The sequence below is a fragment of the Chiloscyllium punctatum genome, chromosome 37 (genome assembly GCF_047496795.1).
Source record: "Chiloscyllium punctatum isolate Juve2018m chromosome 37, sChiPun1.3, whole genome shotgun sequence".
Classification (NCBI taxonomy): Eukaryota; Metazoa; Chordata; class Chondrichthyes; order Orectolobiformes; family Hemiscylliidae; genus Chiloscyllium; species Chiloscyllium punctatum.
In genome coordinates, this window is record NC_092775.1 from 12,961,173 (window position 1) to 12,987,660 (window position 26,488).

General features: G+C 47.4%; 1 protein-coding gene across 1 annotated transcript in view; it reads right to left on the reverse strand.

Moving 5' to 3' along the window:
- Positions 1–15,441: 15,441 nt before the first annotated feature.
- LOC140462874 (transcription factor E2F1-like) overlaps positions 15,442–26,488 on the reverse strand; it is a 35,910-nt gene continuing 24,863 nt past the window's right edge. The window contains exons 4-7 of the mRNA XM_072556286.1: positions 25,006–25,164; positions 22,812–22,926; positions 19,267–19,483; positions 15,442–16,905 (exon numbers count right to left, since the gene is read on the reverse strand). Coding sequence (XP_072412387.1) covers positions 16,655–16,905; positions 19,267–19,483; positions 22,812–22,926; positions 25,006–25,164 — 742 coding nt within the window. The 3' untranslated portion in view covers positions 15,442–16,654. The remainder of the gene's footprint in view (positions 16,906–19,266; positions 19,484–22,811; positions 22,927–25,005; positions 25,165–26,488) is intronic.

The window sequence follows — 26,488 nt, forward strand, 5'->3', positions numbered from 1 at the left end:
CAAATAAACATGCACACAGACACCTAGAACCAGGGGTCACAGTGCAAGGATCCAGAACCTGGGATCACAGTCTAAAGATCTAGAATGAGGGGTCACAGTGCAAGGATCTAGAACCAGGGACCGCAGTGCAAGGATCTAGAACCAGGGACCGCAGTGAGAGGATCTAGATCCAGGGTCACAGTGTGAGGACCTAGAACCAGGGATCACGGTCTAAGGATCTAGAATGAGGGGTAACCATGCAAGTATCTAGAACTAGGGGGTCACAGAGCGAGAATCTAGAACCAAGGGGTCACAGTGCAAGAATCCAGAACCTGGGAACAGTCTAGGGATCCAGAACCAGGGGTCACAAACGAGGGGTCACAGTGAGAGGGTCTAGAACCAGGGTCACAATGCAAGGATCTAGAACCAGGGATTACGGTCTAAGGATCTAGAATGAGGGGGTCACCATGCAATTATCTAGAACCAGGGATCACAGTGCGAGGATCTAGAACTGGGGAGGGGGTCACAGTGCAAGGGTTTAGAACCAGGGGTCACAGTGCAAGAAGACAGAACCTCGGATCACAGCCTAGGGATCCAGAACAAGGGGTCACAGTTGAGAATCTAGAAGCAGGGGTGACAGTGTAGTGATCTAGAACCAGGGATCACAGTCTTAGGATCTAGAATGAGGGGTCACAGTGCAAGGATCTAGAACCAGAGATCACATTGAGATGATCTAGAACCAGGGATCACAGTGCAATGATCTAGAACCAGGGATCGCGGTCTAAGGATCTAGAATGAGCAGGTCGCCATACAAGGATCTAGAACCAGGGGGTCACAGTGCAAGGATCCAGAACATGGGATCACAGTCTAGGGATCCAGAACCAAGAGTCACAGTCGAAGGATCAAGAATCCGGGATTACAATGCAAGCATCCAGAACCTGGGATCACAGTCTAAAGCATCAGATCCAAGGATCACAGTCCAAAGATCAAGAACTATAAGGGATAAACACAGGCAGGTGGAACTAGTTAGTTTGGGAACTTGGTCAGCATGGACTAGTTGGAGCAAAGTGTCTGTTTCCGTGCTGTATGATTCTCTGATTCTATAACATAAAATCTAGAAGCAGGAGTAGGCAATTTAGCCCCTTGAGCCTGCTCCACCATTTCATACATTCATGATTAACTCATCTTGGTCTGAACTCCATTTTCCTGCCCACTCTTCATAATTCTTCATCCCATTATTAATTAAAACTCTACCCATCTCCTCCTTAAATTTACTCACTATCCCAGCATCCACTGCAGTTTGAGGCAGTGAATTCTAGATTCATATCCCTGTGAGAGAAGTAATTTCCCTTCATCTCAGTTTTAAATCTATTACACTTTATTCTTAAACTATAACCTCTTGTTCTAGATTGTCCCAGATGAGGACACATCCCTTCCATGTCTATTTTCATGCCATCCTCTTTGGTATCTTGCATTGGGCAATTAGACCTCCTCTCATTTTTCTAAACTCTAGAGTATATGCCTAGAATGCTCAATCTCTCCTCATAATAAAAGCCCTCATCTTTTGAATAAACCTCGTGAACCATCTCTGAACTGCCTCTGATACAAACACATCCCTAAGGATAACAGGTAGGCCATTGAGTACAGAGATGAGGAGGAATTTCTTCAGCGAGACAGTGGCGAGCTTGTGGAATTCTCTGCCACAGGAAACTGTTGAGGACATGACATTGAAGGTTTTCAAGAAAGATGTAGATATAGTTCTTGGGGCTAAAGGAATCAAAGGATAAGAGTGAGAACTGAGTTGGATGATAGTATGGTCAATTGAATGGCCTACTCCTGCTCCTACTTTCCATGTTTCTGCAAGAGTAGAATATTTGAGCCATCGTGCTTACTCTGCCATTCGATACGATCCAATTGTGGCCTTGATGTTACTTTCCAGGATGAACTTTATCTCCTTTGTTTGTCGAGTCTACCCTCTCTTAACAATGTTCAATGGTCTTGCCTCTGCCACTCTTTAGGTAAGAAAATTTCAAATACTCACCATTACAGAGAAACAAATTCGCCTTATCTCCACCTTAAATAGAAACCCTTTAGTTTTGAACATGAGGGTGAAAGGAACAGCAGGAAAGGTGGATAGTTTGAGGTGACGTACATTAGGAGCTGGACACCATCATTAGGCAGGTGGAGATAGTAAGGACTGCAGATGCTGGAAGTCTGAGTCGATAAAATGTGGAGCTGGAAAGGCACAGCATCGCAGGAGCAGGAGAATCGACATTTCGAGCATAAGGTCTTCATCAGGAATGTGTCTAACTGCCAAATGATGGTGTTTATAAAATGTGGAGCTGGAAGAGCACACCAGGTCAGACAGCACCAGAGGAGCAGGGGAGTCGACTCTGATGAAGGGTCCTGACCCAAAACATTGACTCCCCTGCTCTTCTGATGCTGTCTGACCTGCTGTGCTCTTCTAGCTCCACATTTTATCAACACCATCATTCGGCAGTTCGACACGTTCCTGATGAAGAGCTTATGCTCGAAACGTTGACTCTCCTACTCCTCGGATATTGCCTGACTGGCTGTGCTTTTCCAGCACCACACTTTTACACTCTGAGCCCTAGCATCTGTATTCCTCACTTTCTCCTCGTTGGACTGAGTGGCCTGTTTCTGCAGTAATTTCAATGTTAAAATGAGGGGGAAATATATTTGTCCCATTTATTTAGTCCCTATTTCCAGTTCTTTTTATTGTAAAATTCTATATCCCAGAATGAAAAAAAGGTCATCATCGTCCTAGCAGACTGCAGAGCTGCTCCTTTTGTCACAGAGAAATGACTGGTGGTGGTTTTACTTGAAAGTTAACATGCCTCAGGTGAGGGGAGAAGTTGAGGAGGAGAGGCCTTCACAATAAGCTCAGCTTTTGCAGGAATTAAACCCATGCTGTCAGTGTTAAAAAAAAATCAAAATTGCTTAGAAAACACAGCAAGTTTGGCAGCATTGAGGAGAGAAAGCAGAGTTAATATTTCAAGTCCAATGATTGTTCTTCAGGGCTGTTCTGCATTACAAATCAGCCACAGAGCCAATGAGCTAAGCACAGTCTAAAAAGGTTTCCTCCATATCCGTAGATTGTGACCCTTTGCTCTGGACTTTCCCCATCATCAGGAACATCCTCCTGTGAGATTACCCTGCCTGTTATAATTCTATAGGGTTCTGTGCAATCCTTCCTCATTCTTCCGAGCTCCAGTGAATATTATCCGAACCATTTCGACCTTTCCTCATTTGTCAATCCTGCCATCCCAGGAATCAATCTGGTAACCCTTCACTGCACTCTCTCTATAGCAAGAAGGTGCTTCCTCAGATAAGGAGACCGAAACTGCACAATATATTGCAGGTGTGGTCTCACCAAGACCCCACATAATTGCCACCGACATCCCTGCTCCTGTACGCGAATCCTCTCGCTATGAAGGCCAATGTACCACTTGCCTCCTTGACCTTCTGCTGCACCTCCATGCTTACCTTCAGACACTGGTGTACGAGGACTCCTAGGTCTGATTGCACATTCCCATCTCTCTCAATTTGTAGTCATTCCAATAATAATCCACCTTCCTGTTTTTGATCTCAGAGTGGATAACTTCACATTTATTCACATTATACTGCATCTACCATACATTCAACCAGTCTAAATCACACCGCAGCATCTCTGCATCCCCCTTTGTGGGCAGCACGGTGGCACAGTGGTTAGCACTGCTGCCTCACAGCGCCAGAGACCCGGGTTCAATTCCCACCTCAGGAGACTGACTGTGTGGAGTTTGCACGTTGCCCGCGTGGGTTTCCTCCCACAGTCACAAAGATGTGGAGGTCAGGTGAATTGGCCATGCTTAAATTGCCCGTAGTGTTAGGTAAGGGGTAAATGTAGGGGTATGGGTGGGTTGCGCTTTGGCAGGTTGGTGTAGACTTGTTGGGCCAAAGGGCCTGTTTCCACACTGTAATGTAATGTAATCTAATCTCACAGCTCATCCTCCCATTCAGCTTTGTGTCATCCACAAATTTGGAGATATTACATTTAGTTCCTTCATCAAAATCATTTATATATATTGTGAATAGCAAAGTTCCTCGCTCTGATCCCTTCTGTACCTATTAGTCACTGCCTGTCATTCAAAAATGTATTTATTCCGACACTTCTGCCAACCAGCTTTCTAACCATTTCAATACACAATCCCAAATCCAATGTCCTTTAATTTTACCTGCTATGTGGGACTTTGTCAAAAGCCTTCTATACATCCACTGTCTCCCAGTCATCAGCTCTACAAGTTGCATCCTCAAAAAACTCCAATTGATTTGTCAAGCATGAGTTCCTTTTCATAAATCCATGCCCTGCCCAATCCTGCTACTGTTTTCCAAATGCTCAGCTTTTAAACCTTTTGTGATGGACTCTAGTATTTTCTTCACTACTGACGTCACATTGACTGGTCTATAACTCCTGGTTTTCTCTCTACCTAGCTTTTTGAACAGAGGGGTTACTTTCCAATCCATAGAAACTGTTTCAGAATCTATAGATTCTTGGAAGATGAGCATTGCATCCATTAATTCCCGGGCCACTTCCTTAAGTATTCTCTTATATAGATTCTCAAGCCCTGGGGATTTATCTGCCTTCAATCCCATTAATTTCCTCAACACCATTTCCTTTGGTTCCTCCCTCTTACTATACCCTGTGTTCCCCAACATTTCTGCTGTTAGTTATGTCCTCCTTTGTAAACACAGAACCAAGACGTGTTTAGTTCCTCAACCATTCTTTTGTTCCTCATTATAAATTCCCGCTTTTGACTGTGAGGGACCTACTTTTGTTTTTATCAAACTTTTACTTTTCACAGACCTATAGAAACGTTTACTCAGCTGTTATATTCGCCGCAAGCTTACTCTTGAAAGTGGAAAGTATGAGGCTTTTTCCCAGGGTGGAGGGGCCAGTTACTAGGGGTCACAAGTTCAAGGTGTGGGGTTGGGAAGTTTAAAAGAGATGTGCAAGGCAAAATTTTCACACAAAGGGTGGTGAGTGCCTGGAACACACCACCAGTGGTGGTCGAGGTAGGCACAATAGCAGCCTTCATAGAGTCATAGAGATGTACAGCATGGAAACAGACCCTTTGGTCCAACCCCTCCATGCCGACCAGATATCCCAACCCAATCTAGTCCTTCCTGCCAGCACCCGGCCCATATCCCTCCAAACCCTTCCTATTCATATACCCATCCAAATGCCTCTTAAATGTTGTAATTGTACCAGCCTCCACCACTTCCTCTGGCACCTCATTCCATACATGTACCACCCTCTGTGTGAAAAAGTTGCCCTTTAGGTCTCTTTTATATCTTTCCCCTCTCACCCTAAACCTATGCCCTCTAGTTCTGGACTCCCCGGCCCCAGGGAAAAGACTTTGTCTATTTATCCTACTATGGCTCTCTACTCCAGTTCACTGCCATTCCCAACAATATTCTTACAGTTTGAGGTTCCAAATACAACCCTCACTAATGATTTTTGACCCTTTTTCTATTTTCCCCAACTGTCTCCATAGATTCCACATCAGGGCTGGAAAAAAACAGCAGAGAACTTTAGGGAGGGAATGTCAGAGCTTGGTTACTGAAGGCATGACTGTCAATGGGAAACATGCAATAGGCCAAGATAGTGAAGCACAGGGAACTTTGGAGGGATGTAGACCCAACGTGCCATGGAGGGAACTGGCCATACAATTAAGAATCTTAAAATCTAAGTAATATGAGGGTGGCAACTAAGAATCTGTTGGATTCACTGTCCAGTGAAGCAGTCGAGGGTAACTCATTGAATGTTAAGGCAAAGATAGATTTTTGAACAGTAAAGGAATCAAGGTTTATGGTGAGCGGGCAGGTAAGCAGAGCTGAGTCCACAGGAAGATCAGCCATTGAAAGGCGGAGCAGGTTTGATGGACCTGATGAAGGGCTTTTGCCCGAAACATCGCCTCTCCTGCTCCTCAAATGCTGTGCTTTTCCAGTGCCACTCTCTGGACTCTAATCTCCAGCATCTGCAGTCCTCGCTTTCACCTCGATGGGCCAGATGGCCTACTCCTGCAATTGTTCTTCATCATCCAGCTCAGGGATGGTGTAACCCGCCTCTAAAACAGGTGGGAGCTGAAATCAGGCTTCCTGGAACAGAGATCAGGGCACTACTAATCGACCACAAGAGACCCAAAGAAAAATTACAGCATTCACTGGGTAGCAAATTGGCTTTGCTCTTGAGTCTGCAAGTCAATTTGTACACAAGTCAGAACACAATACAGGACAATATAACGAATACAAGGATAATACAAGAAGCCTTCATATGTCAGATATTTAAAATTACACCCTGTATGAGATTCCCTTCACAAGTCTGAGTATTCGTAAACTGGACATTTGTCCATCAGGGACACACAGTATATAATCATTTCAACATTGCTGTTTATGGGATATCACTGTGCACATCTTTTTATCACAATAAATCAAGTCAAATTTGTTTTAGAGTTTTTTTAATTCCCATGTTAAAACTTTATACAATCAAAATATATTATATATTTGTATATTCACACACATGGACGAGCACAAACATTTCCACAAGCAGATGAGTATAATAAACTCAGGTGAGAACAGTGAATGTCAGTTTCAATCATTGACTCACAGGTAATAAAACTCTGGGATAGACAATAGTTTTATTGAGATACATAGTATATATCTCTCTCTCTCTCTCTCTCACACACACACACACACACGCATACACACAAACAGGATGTGCATTCAATATCACAACTCAATACCATCCCAATTCCACCTTATTTTGTAAGCAATGTCTTTCATTCCCCCGCTCCATATCCGAGCGCCTATTACATTTTTTAAAAACTGCAGGAAAAACCAGCTAAATGTGTGAATGATACATACTGGTCCAACTCATCTTGTGTACTTCAAACTAGAGTGTCAGTATGACCAGTACTTTCATTTCCAAACATTCCTGGTTTTTCCTTCTGGGTGTTGGAAACTGCTAGATGTGGACTGGGAAAACTATATTTTCCATACCTGGATACGACTCCAACCCCGTTAAGGTCAACGCAACAAAGATGAGAAGAGACAGAACAATACAGCACAAACTCGATAGGCTGAACGGCCTCTGTGCGTGCTGCAATGACTCTCTGTTGAGTGCCGGTCTTGCCTCCCCCCCCCCCCATTGTGATTAAGGCATTCCTACTGCAAAGCCCACAGAAGGACGCTGAGCAAGGACAGAGGCTGGAATTGCACATGTTTGAATAAGATGGAGGAAGGTTGAGCAAGGAGAGGCAGAGGCAGAGGTAGGTGACTATTCTACAAACCTGGCCCCGCACTCCAGACAGACAGCACCTCCCAGGGAGAGTGGTGCAGAAGCAACAGCAGAGAGAGGAAACTGAGCATGCACACATGAAACCTCTTACAGTCCCTTCTCTCTACCACTACCCAAACAAAATGGCTAAGCATTCCAATTCATCTTGAAGCCCTGTGGTTGCCACTGGATGAGGCAATCAAGAGTCTGAAGCTTCCAATAAGTGCAGGCTAACCCAGGAACTCAATAATAGGCTACACACCTCCTAGAGAGAGTCAAATAGAGTCTGACTGACAGACGTGCTGTCTCTATTGATATATAAATATGACGCAGCATAATTCCCATGAAGGGACGATGCGTCTCAGTGAGGGGAACTTGCAATCTTCCACTGACCTGTGAGATAAATTTAAAAGTGATTATTCCTCATTTTAAAAAGGCCTCTTTAGCAAATTATAATGCCCTCCTGATACAGAGAGAGAAAAATTACTGACTTAGATCTTTAAAATGTCATTTAGGCGACATTGTCATGGTAACTAAGCAAAAAGCCAATAAGGAAAATCATTTTAAACAATGGGTGAGTGGGGCAGAGAGAAAAAAACAGTGTGGACAAGAAAGACAGAGAGAGGAGGGATAGAGAGTGAGGGGAAACAGCGAGTGGAGGATGCAGGGGGATAAAGAGCAAGAAGGGATGTGTGAGAGAAAGAAGGGGTGAGAGAGAGGAGTGAGAGCGAGCAAGCGAGAAGAGAGGGAGAAGGGGTGGGAGATAGAGAAACAAAGCAAGAAAGAGAGAAGGGATGAGACAGAGACAGAAAAGGGACGAGAGAGAGCGCAAGGAAGAGCGAGAGAGAGGGGTGAGAAAGAGAGAAGGTGCGAGAGAGGCAGAGAAGGGGCGAGAGAGAGAGAAGGGGCGAGAGAGAGAAGGGGCAAGAGAGAGAGAAGGGGCGAGAGAGAGAGAGAAGGGGCGAGAGAGAGAGAGAAGGGGCGAGAGAGAGAGAAGGGGCGAGAGAGAGAGAGAAGGGGCGAGAGAGAGAGAGAGAGAAGGGGCGAGAGAGAGAGAGAAGGGGCGAGAGAGAGAGAGAAGGGGCGAGAGAGAGATAAGGGGTGAGAGAGAGAGAAGGGGCGAGAGAGAGAGATAAGGGGCGAGAGAGAGAGATAAGGGGCGAGAGAGAGAGATAAGGGGCGAGAGAGAAAGGGCGAGAGAGAGATAAGGGGCGAGAGAGAGAGAGAGAGAGAGAGGAGGGATAAGAGAGAGAGAAGAGGCGAGAGAGTGAGATAAGGGGCGAGAGAGAGAGAGAGAAGGGGCGAGCGAGAGAGAGAGAAGGGGCGAGCGAGAGAGAAGGGGCGAGAGAGAGAGAAAGAAGGGGCGAGCGAGAGAGAAGGGGCGAGAGAGAGAGAGAGAGAAGGGGCGAGAGGGAGAGAAAGGGCGAGAGAGAGAGAAGGGGCGAGAGAGAGAAGGGGCGAGAGAGAGAGAGAGAGAAGGGGCGAGAGAGAGATAAGGGGTGAGAGAGAGAGAAGGGGCGAGAGAGAGAGAGAGATAAGGGGCGAGAGAGAGAGATAAGGGGCGAGAGAGAGAGATAAGGGGTGAGAGACAAAGGGCGAGAGAGAGATAAGGGGCGAGAGAGAGAGAGAGAGAGAGGAGGGATAAGAGAGAGAGAAGAGGCGAGAGAGTGAGATAAGGGGCGAGAGAGAGAAGAGGCGAGAGAGAGAGAAGGGGCGAGAGAGAGAGAGAAGGGGCGAGCGAGAGAGAGAGAAGGGGCGAGCGAGAGAGAAGGGGCGAGAGAGAGAGAGAGAAGGGGCGAGCGAGAGAGAAAGAAGGGGCGAGCGAGAGAGAAGGGGCGAGAGAGAGAGAGAGAAGGGGCGAGAGGGAGAGAAAGGGCGAGAGAGAGAGATAAGGGGCGAGAGAGATAAGGGGCGAGAGAGATAAGGGGCGAGAGAGAGATAAGGGGCGAGAGAGAGAGAAGGGGCGAGAGAGAGAGAAGGGGCGAGAGAGAGAGAAGGGGCGAGAGAGAGATAAGGGGCGAGAGAGAGATAAGGGGCGAGAGAGATAAGGGACGAGAGAGATAAGGGGCGAGAGAGAGATAAGGGGCGAGAGAGAGATAAGGGGCGAGAGAGAGAGAAGGGGCGAGAGAGAGAGAAGAGGCGAGAGAGAGATAAGGGACGAGAGAGATAAGGGGCGAGAGAGAGATAAGGGGCGAGAGAGAGATAAGGGGCGAGAGAGAGATAAGGGGCGAGAGAGAGATAAGGGGCGAGAGAGAGATAAGGGGCGAGAGAGAGATAAGGGGCGAGAGAGAGAGAAGGGGCGAGAGAGAGAGAGAAGGGGCGAGCGAGAGAGAGAGAAGGGGCGAGCGAGAGAGAAGGGGCGAGAGAGAGAGAGAGAAGGGGCGAGCGAGAGAGAAAGAAGGGGCGAGCGAGAGAGAAGGGGCGAGAGAGAGAGAGAGAAGGGGCGAGAGGGAGAGAAAGGGCGAGAGAGAGAGATAAGGGGCGAGAGAGATAAGGGGCGAGAGAGATAAGGGGCGAGAGAGAGATAAGGGGCGAGAGAGAGAGAAGGGGCGAGAGAGAGAGAAGGGGCGAGAGAGAGAGAAGGGGCGAGAGAGAGATAAGGGGCGAGAGAGAGATAAGGGGCGAGAGAGATAAGGGACGAGAGAGATAAGGGGCGAGAGAGAGATAAGGGGCGAGAGAGAGATAAGGGGCGAGAGAGAGAGAAGGGGCGAGAGAGAGAGAAGAGGCGAGAGAGAGATAAGGGACGAGAGAGATAAGGGGCGAGAGAGAGATAAGGGACGAGAGAGAGATAAGGGGCGAGAGAGAGATAAGGGGCGAGAGAGAGATAAGGGGCGAGAGAGAGATAAGGGGCGAGAGAGAGATAAGGGGCGAGAGAGAGAAAGAGGAGAGGCAAGAGAGCAAGATAAGGGGCGAGAGAGAGATAAGGGGCGAGAGAGAGATAAGGGGCGAGAGAGAGAGAGAGAGAGAAGAGGCAAGAGAGCGAGATAAGGGGCGAGAGAGATAAGAGGCGAGAGAGATAAGGGGCGAGAGAGAGAGAAGAGGCGAGAGAGAGAGAAGAGGCGAGAGAGCGAGATAAGGGGCGAGAGAGAGAGAGAGAGAAAAGGGACGAGAGAAAAGAGACGAGAGAGAGAGAAGGGGCGAGAGAGAGAAGAGGCGAGAAAGAGCGAAAGAGACTGAGAAGGGGCGAGAGAGACTGAGAAAGAGTGGGAAGGGGCCAGAGAATGAGAAGGGGCGAGAGAGTGGGAAGGGTCAAGAGAGAGAGAGGGAAAAAGAGAGACAGACAACAGTGTGGGACAGAAGAGAAAAGATAGGGGGGGAATGAGCGATGGAGGGCAAATGTTTGTGTTTGTGGGGGATTTGGAGACTCTTCAACAGCAGTGATGCAGTTGCTCCTAACCCATGCTCTTATAGGAGTTAAGGCTGGCAATGTGTTATTTTAAATTGAAGTAAATCCTTCAGACACAGAAATGTGCAATATGAAGTACAGAGATCAGGAAAAATGTATAAAGATGAAAAATAATTATATCCCTAACAAATTTACCAGCCACCTGGTCCTGAGCTGTATCCTTGCCCCACCTAGTGGCCAGATCAAGATCAGCAGCAGGACAGGAAATTTCAGTCTCATATAATAAAATGTTCTCCTGAAGAGATTACGCTCGAAATGTCGACTCTCCTGCTCCTTGGATGCTGCCTGACCGGCTGTGTTTTTCCAGCACCACACTTTTTGATATAAAGTCAAATGGGCCTTACGGAGATTATTTAGTCGGATAAGCTAGTCAGCTTTTTTGGTGACCTACCTCAAATGAACATGTGCAGCAGCGGGTTGTACTGTGATGCATTATAGCATTAAAAACAGCGATATGGTGGGAATGTCTTATGAGCAAAGATTAAACTCATTGGAGTTTATAGAGGTGATCTCATCGAAGCATAAGGGGCTTGACTGGCTAAATGCTGAGAGGACTCACGGGAGAGTCCAGAGCCAGAGGACATGTTCTTAGAATAAAGGGGCGTGAGGTTAAGCCTGAGATGAGTGAGAATTTCTTCTCTCAGAGGCCACAGGACGATGCAGACAAACCAATGGGACTGAAGACTCCTTGACCTGATGCCCTGAACAGGTTTGAAGGAATTGGCTGCAGAGAAGATGGAGGCATTGGCCAAAATATTCCAGAACTCAGTGGATTCTGAGACCGTCCTGTTGACTGGAAAACCCCAACGTGATATCCCTGTTCAAAAAGGGAGAGACAGGAATCTGTAGGCCAGTTAGTCTTATGTCTGTAATTGGGAAAGTGCTAGAGTCTGTCATTAAAGATGAAACAACAGGACATTCAGAAAAGCTGAACAGAAGCACAATCAACATGGCCTTGAGAAAGGATAATCGTGTTTAATAAATTTGCTGCATATAAAATGCAGAATTGAGAAAGGGGAACTGCTAGATACAGCATATTTGAATTCCAGAAGGCATGTGATAAGGTGCCATATATAAAGTTATTGCACAAGACAGGGGGGAGCTCATGGTACAGAGGGTAATGCATTAGCATGGATTGAGAATGGGTTAACAATGAGTCTATTTTAAGGAGCAAGTACCTAATAGAGCATCATGAGGTTCAGTGGAGATGTTAGATTATTAATATTGATATTAACAACTTGGAGAAAGGGACAGAGTCCCCTAACAAGACAAAATAGGCGGGAGGCCATGTTGTGATAAGGATACAAAGAATCTGCAATGGGATATAGATTTGTTCATTGAGGGCAAAAACCTGGCAGTTTAATGCAGGAGAGTGTAACATGCACTTTGATGAAAAGAATCAAAAGACATACGGTTATCATTTGGGCTCACATGGACGCTTGCTTTAAAACTGTCTCCCGACAAGGACAGAGGTAAAACTGAATCAAATGTTTGATTGCGCACTGGACAGCTCTGAGAAACAGCTTGTGCCCACTGTCTGCTCTGAAAGTGGGGATGGGTGGGGGCTGCGAACATTCTGATTTATTGTCATTCTGTAGAACCGTGCTGTAGGAAGGAAGGATGGATGGGTGATGGGAGGGTGAGGAAGAGGCACTCAAACCATTCTCTCAGGTTAAAAAGCAAGTAGATTTAATGTAGATAGAATCATAGAACCCCTACAGTGTGGAAACAGGCTCTTGGGCCAACACGTCCACACCAAACCTCTGAAGAGTAACCCATCCAGACCCATTCCCCAACCCTATTATCGTATAGTTACCCCGACTAATGCACCTATTTCTACACATCCCTGAACACTGAGTACTTTAGCATGGCCAATTCACCCAACCTGCACATCCTTGGATTGTGGGAAGAAACCGGAGCAAATCCACACAGACACGGGGAGAACATGCAAACCCCACACAGACAATCGCCTGAGGCTGGAATTAAACCGGGGTCCCGCGCACTGTAAAGCAGCAGTGCTAAACATTGAGCCACCGTGCTGCCAAGAAGATTAAAGGAGAGAGGCAAGAGGCAATTATACAATAATACCAACTCCATGCTTCGCTGCAGCAGACAGCTCTGGTAGTGGGCCTGCCAAGGAGGTAGGAGAGAAAGAGAGACTTGAAATCAGGAGTGAGGGTTCTATTATTAGAAGTTTGGAAGGGACACAATAACAGTGGGAGACATCTCCAATCTGGAAGCCTCAGTTAAATACAGGATCATGGGACCACAGCGGGGCACAGGAGGCCAATCAGCCCATCTGGGTCTCTGCTGGAAGTGCATCTCAGAGATGTCATTCTTCTCCAGTAGAACTGAAAAGGTGCCTGGGAATATCTCGCCCTCTGCCCAGGAAGCTCCCATTCCATCAGGGAACATTCTCCCAAGGAGCTGCCCCAGGTGGGGTTAGGGAGGTGGGAGCGTGGAGTGGCAGCACAGTTAATGAAGAGGGAGAAACAAGCCCCGTCTATTTTTAAAGTTTGCAATAAAAAGGAGAAAGCCTCGCATTTACCGAGGGCTTTGCACGACCAACCAAGATCTCAGCTTGTAATCATCAATAAAGCAGTTTTGGGAACGTAGTTACTGACACTGCCGGAACCAAGCTGCGGACAGCAAGATCCCACAAGCAGCAACGCGAGAGCAACCAGTTCAACCGTGGATTCTGACTGATGAACAATGTCCAGGGCACCGGGCCTAGTTTCTCAGCATCAATTCTGAGTTGGTGTCATGGGATCTTTTAAGTGCAGAAGAGCAGCCTCAGTTTAAAATCTGACCCAAAACAGCAGCCCCTCTGACAAGGGCACACTCCCCTCACTCTGCCCTGGTGGGTCAGCCCCAGCTGTCGGTCCTCAGACCCATGTGGAGACCTCTACCTCGAACTCTGCGGCACTAAATACTGCGAAAGTAGCTGACACTCACACACCCACTTAACAAACCACCAAACACCACTGGGACCAAAAAACCTCACAGGACAGTTTCTGGTACTGGCAGAAACTAGGGTCTGTGATAGCCAGCACGCCTGAAACCCAGGCAGATTTCAAGCAGGTAGAGAGTTTGACAGCAAACTCCACTGGGATTTCAATCCCTCTGTCTGTCACTCAAAATGGGAGAGAGAAAAATAAACCAAAACAGGCAACGCACATTAAAACAAAATAAAAAGCTCAAAGCAGAAAACAGTGGAAAAATTCATCATATCAATGAGAGGAACTCTCCACACCAAGACAGTTTACAACATGTCCCTGCTCAGCGTGAAGTTCAGGGCCACTAACCCCCCCCACTGTAGGACTCTTGCCAAGTGCTCTTTCTGGAAGTTTCCTATGTACAATATTGCTGCTGCTGCTGCTGCATTTTACTGGGAAGGGCTTCATGGATTTGCAAAGCCCAGAGTTAATTATTCATCAGTTTTCACACGAGCTGACGGTACTCAACTCCACTGTTCTTCGACCTGCCCGCTGTCCCTGAATTCGCGGACTGCTTGACCCAGCATCTAGTTAATGGGCGTTCAGAAATCCCCTCCAGGTAAATATCGGGAAGACTGCCTTTGGGCCCGCTCCAAACCACCCACACTCCCCGCAGATACCAACTCCGTCAGGTCCCTGACAACAGTCTAAGACTGAGAGGGTCTGTTTGTCAGCTTCATGCCAGGTTTGATCCTGAGATAAACCTCTGAACACCCCCTTCATCCTTTGTTGAGTAACGGTTGCACCCAGGTCTGACGCAATTCCACCCCACTGGATAAAAAGCCTCGTGGGTTTCTTTTTTCAAGATGTCTTTGCTAAACTGTGGCACAACTTTAGTTACTGATGTATTTGTACTCCGATGTCTCTGTCCCTTCCCACATCCCGTCACTAAGCTTGCCTCTATAACACTGCCAGTCATCAACCTTGGTCCAGCTCATCAGCTGCTGGAGCCATCACCCCTGCCTTTGTTATACTCGGTCTGGACTATTCCAACACAGTCCCACCTCCATCAACTACAACTCACCCGAAGCCCTGTCACTTTTCCCTCTGCTCCATAACAAATCATAAATCCCTCTCCAACACTGACCCAGTCGTCACTGAATGACCCTGGCCTACCACCCCCTTCCCCCTCAAGCAACGTTCTGATTTTACAATTCTTACCCTTGCTTTCAAATCACTCGGCAGCCTCTCTCGCTCACCATCTTGGCAACCTCCCTGACCTCAGTCTGGCCTCTAGAGCCACCCCCCCATTTTAACTGCTCCACCCACAGCAGCTGTGCCTACACCTCTGCTCCAGAATTCCTGTCTTCAACCTCTCCGCCCCACTCTCCTGTGTTCAGACATTTCCCTGAAGCTCACCCCTTTTGGTCATTAGGGCCATCTACCCCCACCCCTCTCAGCGTCACAGACGTACATTTTAATAGCGTCCCCCGCAAAATACCTCACGGGCTTTCGTTGTGTCGCGAGATGTGGAGGGTTGCAAAAGGCGCCACATAAATTTGAGACCCACCCCTCTCCCTTCACCGGGGGCTCACTGTTTAAACATCACCAGCAAACTGCTCAGAGGTGAGACAGCAATGGCACTGCAGTGATCAACACAGTTGGCATTACTTTTTTGGGGGTGGGTGGACCTTTCTGGGGAAGGGGTGGTGAATGAATGCTAACAGACTGTTAAGCCAACCCACCCCCCCCCCCCCCCCCCCCCAAAACAACCTAATGGCCCTCAGTCAACCACATGCCCAGCCAATCGGAACTTCTGAACCATCAGGGTGTCGGGATGCTTGGGTCCCTGCCTTATCACCACCACAGCATCAGGACCACTCTGCGCGGCATCCTAACTAGTCCAACCAGAAAGACCCAGTCGGCAAAATTGGATCCCCCTTCGGGGCAGCTTTCACCGGGAAGTCAGTCAAGGGACACTCCAACAGCCCCCACCCCCACCCGGGGAAGGGGGAGGGGGACGGGCTGGCTTTCTCTGTCCCAGAGCAGACACCCCACACCGACAAGACTCCGCCCGGACACCTCAGAATATGGTCCAGGCAGGAAGGGGGCCTCAGAAAAGGAGAATGCTGATTCACAACAAAATTAAAACCTGAGTTTTGGCAAACAGTTGCAATGTCGAAGCTTTTCATCTCACACTCATCAGGACATCAAATTCAAAGGGAACAACAATTTATACAGCAAGAGGAAAAGGCTGCTGATTGGTCAGGAGGTTGATTGGTCGGGCGGGTGATTGGTCAGGCAGTTAGCATGGACCTTTTCTCTCACACAATATAAATTGTTGGCTACTAAATAAATTAGCTGATATAATTCATGTGCACAGCTCTTTGTCTGTGAAATTGCGACATTAGATAAAGGTTCCTGATGCTCCTTTTTCATCAGTTGTATACCTCAAGTGGCTTTTGTTGGATTTTAACTCTATTGCATCCAGTAATGGGTGAGAGAAGCTAATGACCATTCAAGACTAACATATGGTGACTGAAGGGAAAACTTGAAACAATCACAATGAGTATTTCCTCGGAGATTCTCAAATTCCAATGATCTGAAATAATTACTATGATAGAGATGGCTTATGGTTCGGGGGGAGGGATCCAATTAGGAAGGATACCTTTATACAGAGCGGGAACCATGGAATGAGCAAATTCACTCCAGTCTCAGGAACGTTCATCTTCCAGTGACTTGCAAGGCAACTCCAGCTGATCAATCACATGAGCCAAAGGGAGAAAGCCTTTCCTAAACGTTTCTGGCACAAAATAACACAATAAACCAAACGAACAAAAGAAGTGCAGGTGCTGGAAATTTTGAAGAAAGGCCACTTGATCCGAAACGCTGATTCTGCTTTCCCTCTGCACAAACCCCTGCTGAGCTTCTCCAGCAATTTCTGCTTCCATTTCAGAATAATACAGGCCGGCTCCCAACTTACCCACAAACACTCCCTCAGAACTCCAACGGTGGTAGCGTGTCAAAGTCACAGTCGAACAACTCGCTGATCCCTTCCCCTTCGTCTAACCCAAAATGGTAATCCTGAAACATTGGTGGAGAGAGGTTGATAAACATGTCATCAAACGGGATTGTGGGAAGGGCGTCGTCCGGCTGCTGTAGAAGGTTGGCGGCTGAGGTCAAAGGGGAAAGGTTAATGTCCGCAACTCCTCCCAATGGGGAGGATGCATTGCTTGCAAGGTGCGTCCCTGTGAATACAGAACAAATAAGTGTCAGTCAAAATTATACAAAACAATGGGATCTTTCCATTCTCCCCACCCCACAAATACCATAGACAGAAATAATCAGATTCAGAGATACAATAAAACCATCAAATTTAAACGTTTCAAAGAAAAACTGTGCTGGAGAATCATAGGATCCCTCCAGTGTGGAAATAGGCCATTCGGTTCATCGAGTCCACACTGGCCCTTTGAAGTGAATCCCACCCCACATATCTCCATGGCTAATTCACCCCCTGGACACTATGGGCAATTTAGCATGACTAATTCACCTGACCTGTGCACCTTTAGACTGTGGGAGGAAACCAGAGCACTCGGAGGAAACCCACGCAGACACGGGGAGAAGGCGCAAACTCCACACAGACAGTGGCCTGAGAGTGGAATCGAACCTACATCCCTGGTGCAGTGAGGCAACAGTGCTAACTACTGAGCCTCTCCAAATTCAGCAGATATAGCAGCGTGTGTAAAGAGCAAAACGGAGCTAACATTTCACAACCAGTATGACTTTTTCAGCAAAGATTCATACCAAACTTGAATTGTTAACTCTATTTCACTTCCAGGTGCAGCCACAACTGCTGAGTTTTTCCAGCACTCTGTTTTTATTTTAGATCTCCAGCAAATTGGCTGTATTTTGCATTTATTTGTAAATTAAAATGCCAGCGCTCCAAAAGCCAGTGCAAATAAACCTGTTGGACTATACCCTGGTACTGTGTGATTTTTAACTTTGTCCACCCCAGTCCAACACCAGCTCCTGCACGTTGAACCGTCAAATGGTACAAAGGCACCTTTGCAAGTTCAGCACCTCAGGGAGAAAGCCAGTCTAAGAGCAGCACCGCACAGGCCCGAAGCCTAATGCACCCGATAACGTGCAGTTTGGAGATATCACCCAAGGTGCTGTTAAAAATAAAAATCGTCCCACTTCTGTAACTACTTTTGTGACCTCTGGATGTCTCAGAGCATTTATGGTCAACCAAGTACTGCTGAAACATAGTCACTGCTGTAAATGCAGGAAACGCCACAGCTAAATTTCACACAGCAAGATCCCAAAGTCGGCAATGTGCCATTCAAATGCTATCAAAAGAAGGCAAGCAGTTTCCAGTTTGCTCTAATCGGGGACTAGGATGCAACCACAAAAATGAGCAACTTGACCCATTAGTTTCAGTGCCAATGTGATGCCAGGTGGGTAAGGTGTACACTCCAAACAAGGCAGACTGTATCAAACAACACAACCCATTGACCGTTCAGTGGGCAGCATGGCAGCTGTGCCCAACCAGCCTGCGTTTGGAAGCTTTGGAACACTGTATTCACTATTAGATGGGATTCTGTTATTGGACAACATTGATAAAATGATCCAGACCATGCTAACAATTACATCGGAATCCACTGTAAGACCATCAGCTGGACTCGCAGGCTGATGGATATGGAAATGCAGTTGGAGGATACAGGGCTCTGTTTTACGCAGATAAAAGGAATTCCTCCATGCGGTGCAGCTTTTCATTGAGGGGGAAAGAAAATGGCTCATCAAAAATTACAATCTGCGCTGCATCCCCATGGCAACACCCTGGCCAGTCAGAATCCATCTGGTTAGTCTGAGAACTAAGATTGACAGTTAACTCTCGCAGCAGCTCCATACCGACAATGGCTCAACCAATCAGCATCCTCTTTTCACACTGGATAAAACAGTGTCCCTTTGTGCGTGTTTCTTGCCCAGTTATTCTTCAGTCTTGGGCTTTGTTTAGCAAAGCATGTGATAATGTCTGGAGTACTGTGTCCAGTCCTGGTTACCCCATTATAAGGAGGATACTATTGAGCTGAGGAGAGGGATCAGAAAAGGTTTACTGGGATGGTACTGGGACGGGACGGTTTGAATTATAAGGAGAGGCTGGAGAGGCCGTCAGCCTCGGGTTATTAGATTAGATTAGATACCCTACAGTGCGGAAACAGGCCCTTCAGCCCAACAAGTCCACACCGCTCCTCTGAAGAGTAACCCACCCTCCTCTAGCTAATGCACCAAACACTATGGGCAATTTAGCATGGCCAATTTACCCGACCTGCACATCTTTGGATTGTGGGAGGAAACTGGAGCACCTGGAGGAAAACCACGCAGACACGGGGAGAATGTGCAAACTCCACACAGACAACCACCCGAGGCTGGAATCGAACCTGAGACCCTGGCGATGTGAGGCAGCAGTGCTAACCACTGAGACACTGTGCCACCCAAGTTTCTCATGGATTTGAATCCACGACCTTCAGGCTCAGAGGCGAGTGTGCTACCCACTGGACCACAGGGAACATAATAAAGCACACACACACACACACACACACACAGACCTTGGTCATGACTTGAAGACGATGAGAGGATGGTCCCCTGGGAAGTGCTTCCTAACGGTTCCTGGTGGGTTACTAGAGCCAGGCCACCTGTCCGGATGGGGCTGACCTTCACGGGGCTGCTGAGGCTCCTCACAGGACTGCAAGTGCCCGAGCTGCTCTCAGGACACAGGAAGACATCCACTGGCCCCCTGCTGCTTTGCAACGAGATCTGAAGTGCCTTCACACAGAGACAGACAGAGAGAGGAACACACAAACACACATGATTACAGACCCCATCACTGAACCCATCTATTAAAGTCCGATCACTGCTGCCTGCGCTGGCTCAGAGTGTAAATGCACCACCTCACGTAAAGAAAGAGCAGGAATGACATCTGGCCTGCCCTCCCCCCGTGAGCACTCAGCTTGTTCCTCTTGATTATTGTTTGGCAAAGCCAGCATTTCCTGCCCATCACTAATGACCCTTGGACTAGGTGACTTAGCAGGGTCATTTCAAAGGGCCTGGAGTCACATATAAGCCAGACTGAGTAAGGATGGCGGATAATGTTTAAAGGATATTAGTGAATGGGACGGGTTTTCATGGGAATCAGTGGTGTCTGTGACCTTGTCAATTGAATTTCAATTCCAGCAGCCGTCTGGCTGGGATTTGAACCCATGCCCCACAGTTTGAGGCTGGGCCCCATCACTAGTCCACAACATTACCACAACATCACTGTTTTCCTCTTAGAGGATAAGGAATGGTCGAATGAAGTTTTTGGGGTCAGTAAATGAATTGATAGAGTATAGAGAGACAGACAGACAGACAGAAATGGACTGAAGACTAAGGTGCAGATCCATCATGATCTAACTGAATGCTAGAATGAGGGGCTGAATGGCCTCTTCGGGTTCTTATGGCCCACAGTTAGCAGAGCCCAGGCCACAGAAAAGACGTTAAGGGTGGGAGAGAAGACAAGGGGACAACCAATCAGGCTGCTTATCCTCACTATCCAATGACCCTCAAGAGTCTTCTTGTATAGGAAAACAGGAACAGGAAGAAGCCATTGAGAATCACAAACCTGTGAGACCCCTGAGATTATGGCTGACTTGTGAACTATACTGACCATTGCCCTATATTCCTTAATATCCTTGATCAATGAAACTTCATCCAATTAACACTGGATCATTTGGACGAGTGTGTCCCAAACTCCTTCCACTTCCTGTCAGTAGAAATGGTTCCTGGCTTCACTCCTGCACTAATCTGCAATCACATTTCGAGGTAACAGAAGGCAGCTGACTCTTTGACCCGACAGTACCACAGAGGGCAGGGTCAGACTTGGGGATATGGCCAGTGACATTCCTGGTCGGGCTGAGACCTGGGAAATACTCAAACCCAGGTGAGAGAAGATGGCAACAGCCACCAATACCCCAGCATAGAGTCATAGAGATGTACAGCATGGAAACAGACCCTTTGGTCCAACTCGCCCATGCCGACCAGATATCCCAACCCAATCTAGACTTATTTACCAGCACTTGGCCCATATCCCTCCAAACCCTTCCTATTCACATACCCATCCATGTGCCTTTTAAATAATGCAACTGTACCAGCCTACTCACTTCCTCTTGCCGCTCATTCCATACACATACCACCCTGTGTGTGAAATGGTTGCCTCTTAGGTCCCTTTTATATTTCCCCTCTCACCCTAATCCTATGTCCTCTAGTTCTGGACTCCCCCACCCCAGGGAAAAGGCCTTGTCTATTTACCATACCCATGCCCCTCGTGATTTTATAAACCTCTATAAGGTAATCCCTCAGCCTTCAATGCTCCAGGGAAAACAGCCCCAGCCTGTTCAGCCTCTCCCTATAGCTCAAATCCTCCAACCCAGGCAACTTCCTTGTAAATCTTTTCTGAACCCTTTCAAGTTTCACAACATCCTTCCAGTAGGAAGGAGACCAGAATTGCATGCAATATTCCAAAAATGGCCGAACCAATGTCCTGTACAGCTGCAACATGACCTCCCAACTCCTGTACTCAATACTCTGACCAATAAAGGAAAGCATACCAAACGCCTTCTTCACTATCCTATCTACCTGCGACTCCACTTTCAAGGAGCTATGAACCTGATACTGACAGAAGTAAGATTCTGTAACCACATAATTTTATAAACCTTGGCAACAGCTGAACAGCAAAACAGCCTCAGCAGCAGCAAACATCAAGGAACCAGTTCGAGTGAAGATGCGGCAACATTTGTAATCGAGACAGGATAAGGATGGTCCAACATCTGGGCTGTGGGAGGAAGAACTAACTTGAAATCTGCCTCTGCTCCAGAAAAAATGCCAGATACAGAACCAGCAGCAAATGAGTCTGCAACACACCTTGCAAATCCAAAAATATTATAACATTGTCATAGAATCATATGACAGAACACCCACAGTGAAGAAGCAGGCCATTCAACCCATCGAGTCCATGCCAACCTGCTGAAGAGCATCCCATCCTATCCCTGTAACCCTGCATTTCCAACAGTCAATTTTCCCGACCTGCACATCTTTGGATTGTGGGAGGAAACCCACACAGACACAGGGAGAATGTGCAAACTCCACACAGACAGTCGCCCAAGGCTGGAATCGAACTTGGGACCCTGGTGCTGTGAGGCAGCAGTGTTAATCACAGAGCCACTGTGCCACCCAAAGTCATCTCATGCTACACCTCCCTTTAGCCTTGCTGCATTGCACTGGAGAGAGGTGTGGGATTCAGGGGGCTAACAAATGACTCAGATGCACATGCTCTCTCCTCAATATGAAGCAGCTAGTCACTATTAATCAGCATCAACTAGTTCATACGCGGAACTGGATGAAAGTTAGCCGCATTATCAATGCAGTTCTGGGTGCCACACTTTAGAAGGGGAGAGAAGGCATTTGAGAAGATGCAGAGAACGATTCACGACAATGGTTCCAGGGATGAGTAAACAGGCAGACGGAAAGGAGAAACTGAAATCTCTCACAGGGTTGCTGCACTCAAAATATTAGCTCTGTTTCTCTTCACAGATGCTACCAGACCTAATGAGTTTCTCCAGCACTTTGTTTTGGGACAATCTGGGACTGTTTTCGTGGGTGAAAGGAAAGTTGAGTGGTGCTCAAAATAATAAAGGGTGCAGTCAGAGTAGGCAGAGAGGAAACAGATCTAAGACCATTTGCAGAAGTAGTCAACACAAGGAGAAATGTTTTCACAAGGTGAGAACATGGTGGAGGCAGCCCACTCAGACATCTTTGCCCCACAGTGCCCCATAACAAGCTTCCCCCCCACCTCGCTTTGCCCCTCCTCCCCCATTCTGTCTGTGGAGTTGGGTGGGGACTGAGATTTGGAGGATTAGAAGGTGTAAGAGTTTGCCAAATGTGGTTCACCATACACCTGGAGGTTGTATCACATTACCACCATCTGCCTTCCCCCACCATGCACTCTGAAAGATCAACCTTCAACGACTGGAGAGTTGGACCCATTCGGAAGGGAGTGTGCAGACCAAATTTCTGCTGGAATTCAGCTTGGGAAATGATCTCTGTGAGCTTTACGTACCTCACTGGGATCAGTCACCTGAAGCTTGGTATCAGCTGGGGCTTTAATGACCATCACCATCTCATCGGCCAAGTCTTCAATGCTGCGCAAGTCCTGACATGTGACATAGGCAAACGTGCGAGAGGGAAAGGTCAAGGAAATAATTTTAGACTGACAGAAATAATACACCCCATTTGTGTTCTTTAAAGGTTGCACAATAGTCTTTGCACCAGATTTAATCTGGCATCGAAGCAGAGATCCCGGTGTGTTGTCAATAAGTCTCACTAGCAGTTCCAGTGCACTGCATTAAAACCCAGGAATCATTTAACAAGACGAGCATTGTCAGCTTGAGGGAGTAGACTTCATTTGATTTATTCAATCATGATGGCGGAGCTTCATTGGCTGGACCAACATCTACTGCTCATCCCTAGTTGCTCCTGAGATGGTAGTGGTGAGTGGCTTTTCGAACCACTGCAGTCTCTTTAAGAAGGCAACTCACCATCGGGGGATGGGGGCAAGAGGGAAATACTCCATTCAGACAATCTGGACTCTGATTTCAACATACACTCCAGAGACTTATGGATTAGCAGAAGGCACAGCCCATGTGTATCACCACTGTCTTGTCCTGGATCTGGTTATTTCTGTGCACCAATCCCAACCCAACACAACCCAAACCCAATCAAACACAACCCAACCTAAACCAAACCCAACCCAACACAATCCAACCCCAATCAAACACAACCCAACCTAAACCAAACCCAACCCAATACAATCCAAACCTAACCCAACCCAACCCAACCCAACCCCAAACCCAACCCCAAACCCAACACAACACAAACCCAAACACAACCCAACCTAAACCAATTCCAACCCAAAACAATCCAAACCCAACACAACACAACCCAACCTAAACCAACCCCAGCCCAATACAATCCAAACCCAACCCAACACAAACCAAACCCAACCCAACCCAAACACAACCCAACCTAAACCAATTCCAACCCAACACAATCCAAACCCAACACAACACAACCCAACCTAAACCAATTCCAACACAACACAATCCAAACCCAACACAACACAACCCAACCTAAACCAATTCCAACACAACACAATCCAACCCCAAACACAACCCAAACTAAACCAATCCCAACCCAACACAACCCAAACCCAGTCAGACACAACTCAACCTAAACCAATTCCAACCCAACACTAACCAATCCCAAACCAACTCAAACCTAATCCCAACCAAACACAAGCCAACCCAAACCTAATCCTAAACCAACCCTAACACAACTCAACCCTACCCAATCCCAACACAACGCAACCCCAACCTAGCACAACCCAAAACCAATCACAGCCCAACCCATACCCAACCCAAATCCAAAGCAATCTAAACCTAACACACACAACCAGAACCCAATCTAAACCCTTTTCCCTACTGTTGCCACTTCATAAATTTCTTCCTTCTTTGACCTCAAATAGCCCAGGTCTATGATTTGGAAGGCACTGCACACCCTCCTACCACTTGGTCCTCAGCTATCTCCACCAATCCTGCAATGTCCAGTTTTCAGATTCTGTTGCATCCCTAACCTTCTGGTATAAATCATTGTGACCTTTTTTTCCCACCTGACCACCATTGTCTACTCCAGCCCCACCTGTCAGGTCTGTATTCTCTACTCCCTCAGCAACGGGTTAATCTTGTGTCTGGGACCTTTGCCCCACTGCACCTCAGCCATCAGTTCACTGCACTCTCAATCACTCCAGCTCTTCCATCCTTGTCCCACTTGTCTCCCCTTGACTGCAGAGGTCCAAGGAGTTAACACTCACTGCTAACTGCTCAAAAGCCCAGCAGGTCAGGCAGCATCCAAGGACCAGGAGAATCAACATTTCGGGCATAAGCCCTTCATCAGGAATGTGGTGGGTGCGAAGGGGGCTGAGAGATAAGTAGGAGGTTCGGGTGGGGGGGGGGGGGAGAAGGTAGCTGGGAAGATGATAGGTAGATGCAGGTGGGGGGTAGTTGTGATAGGAGTGGATAGGTTGGACAGTTCAAGACGGTGCTGAGTTGGAGGGTTGGATCTGGGATGAGGTGGAGAGAGGGGAGATGAGAAACTGGTGATGTCAATGTTGATGCCATGTGGCTGGAGGGTCCCAAGGTGGAAGATGAGGCGTTCTTCCTTGAGCATAGCACTCGGGTGTAGCAAGGGAAGGATATTTCTGGCTTTCCGAGTCCTCTGTCAGCAGTTTGAGCTGCAGGGTGCAGCTTTGGATCAGCTCCTCCAGTTTGCGATCATTTTCATCCAGCTCAGCGATATCCTTCACCAGGGCCTGGTACCGGGCCAGGACCTCACCATCCAGGAACTGGTGCCCACCCCTGGGGAGCAGAGGAACACAGCAAAGAGTCACCACACAAGCATCTCAGTGGCTGCAGGAACACAAGGTAATGAAGAGATGCTCTTGAATTGCGAAAGGCATCCACAGTCACCCAGATCCTCTCCCAATGGCTTCTGTACTAGCCCTAAGTCCCGCTTCTAAAAAAAGTGCAACAAAACAACAACCTGCATTTATGTAGCCGAGTGGACCAACACAACTAAATATAGCCTATCACAGCTGAAATGCAGTCACCCTACAACTTTCACTTGCTGCTGACTTTCTCCAGCCTCTCTGCTCTGCCCTTTCCTTTGGGGCGGAGGGTTGTGATGATATCATACTATTGGCCAAATCAGTTCCCAATAAAATGTCTATTCCCTGACACTGCCAAGCCTGGGACTGCCCCCACTATGACAGGTGCCAGTCAAATTTAGCCAGAAGCTCATGTGTATTTTTTCCACAAGCCCTTTCTTCAGCACACATTAACCCTCTCGAACCCTGATCGTCAGGGTCTGCCAGTCCCCGATGTCTTGGAGACTGCTGGTTTTTCTCTCTCCCCCTCGGGTCATACTTGTCCTGTTTCCTTCTGATGGACCAAGCCGATCCTGTGAATAAAGGAGGGGGGTCATTTACCCCTCCTCACACCAGAGTTTAATTTAGAGCATGCTGTCAGGGATCATAATAAATAGGGGAACCTTCCTCAGGGTCTGGACTAACAGAACCAAAACAGGGTTTTGAATACAGGTGTGAACGGGGAATGTGCATGCGTGTTGTTGCCCCAATTTTTGTATAATTCTTTAATATATGAACACTCATTGTAAATGGAAAGAAAAGAATATTGAACAAGTCTGTTCTGTGTGTCAGGAAGGTGTCAGGATTACGGTACATGTGGACCATCCAACTTCCATTGTCTGATTTAATTTGATTTATCACTGTCACGTGTACTGAGGTGCAGTGAAAAATGTTGTCTCATGTCCTTTACAGGCAGATCATACTATACAAGTGCACCAGGGTAACAGAACAGGATGCAGAATACAATGCTACAGTTGCCAAGAAAGCGCACAGACTGATCAACATTAATATCACAGAGGTCCATTCAAACATCTGATAACAGCAGCAAAGAAGCTGTTCTTGAAACTCTTTGTATGTGTATTCATATCTTTATATCTTCTACCTGAGAGAGGAGAGTATAACCAGGGTGGGAGGGGTCTTTGATTAAGTTGGCTGCTTTCCTGAGGCAGTGGGAAGTATAGATGGAGCCAATGGATGGCTTGCTTGACTGTCTGGGCTGTGTTCATGGCTCTCTGTCTCGGGAACAGCAGTTGCCA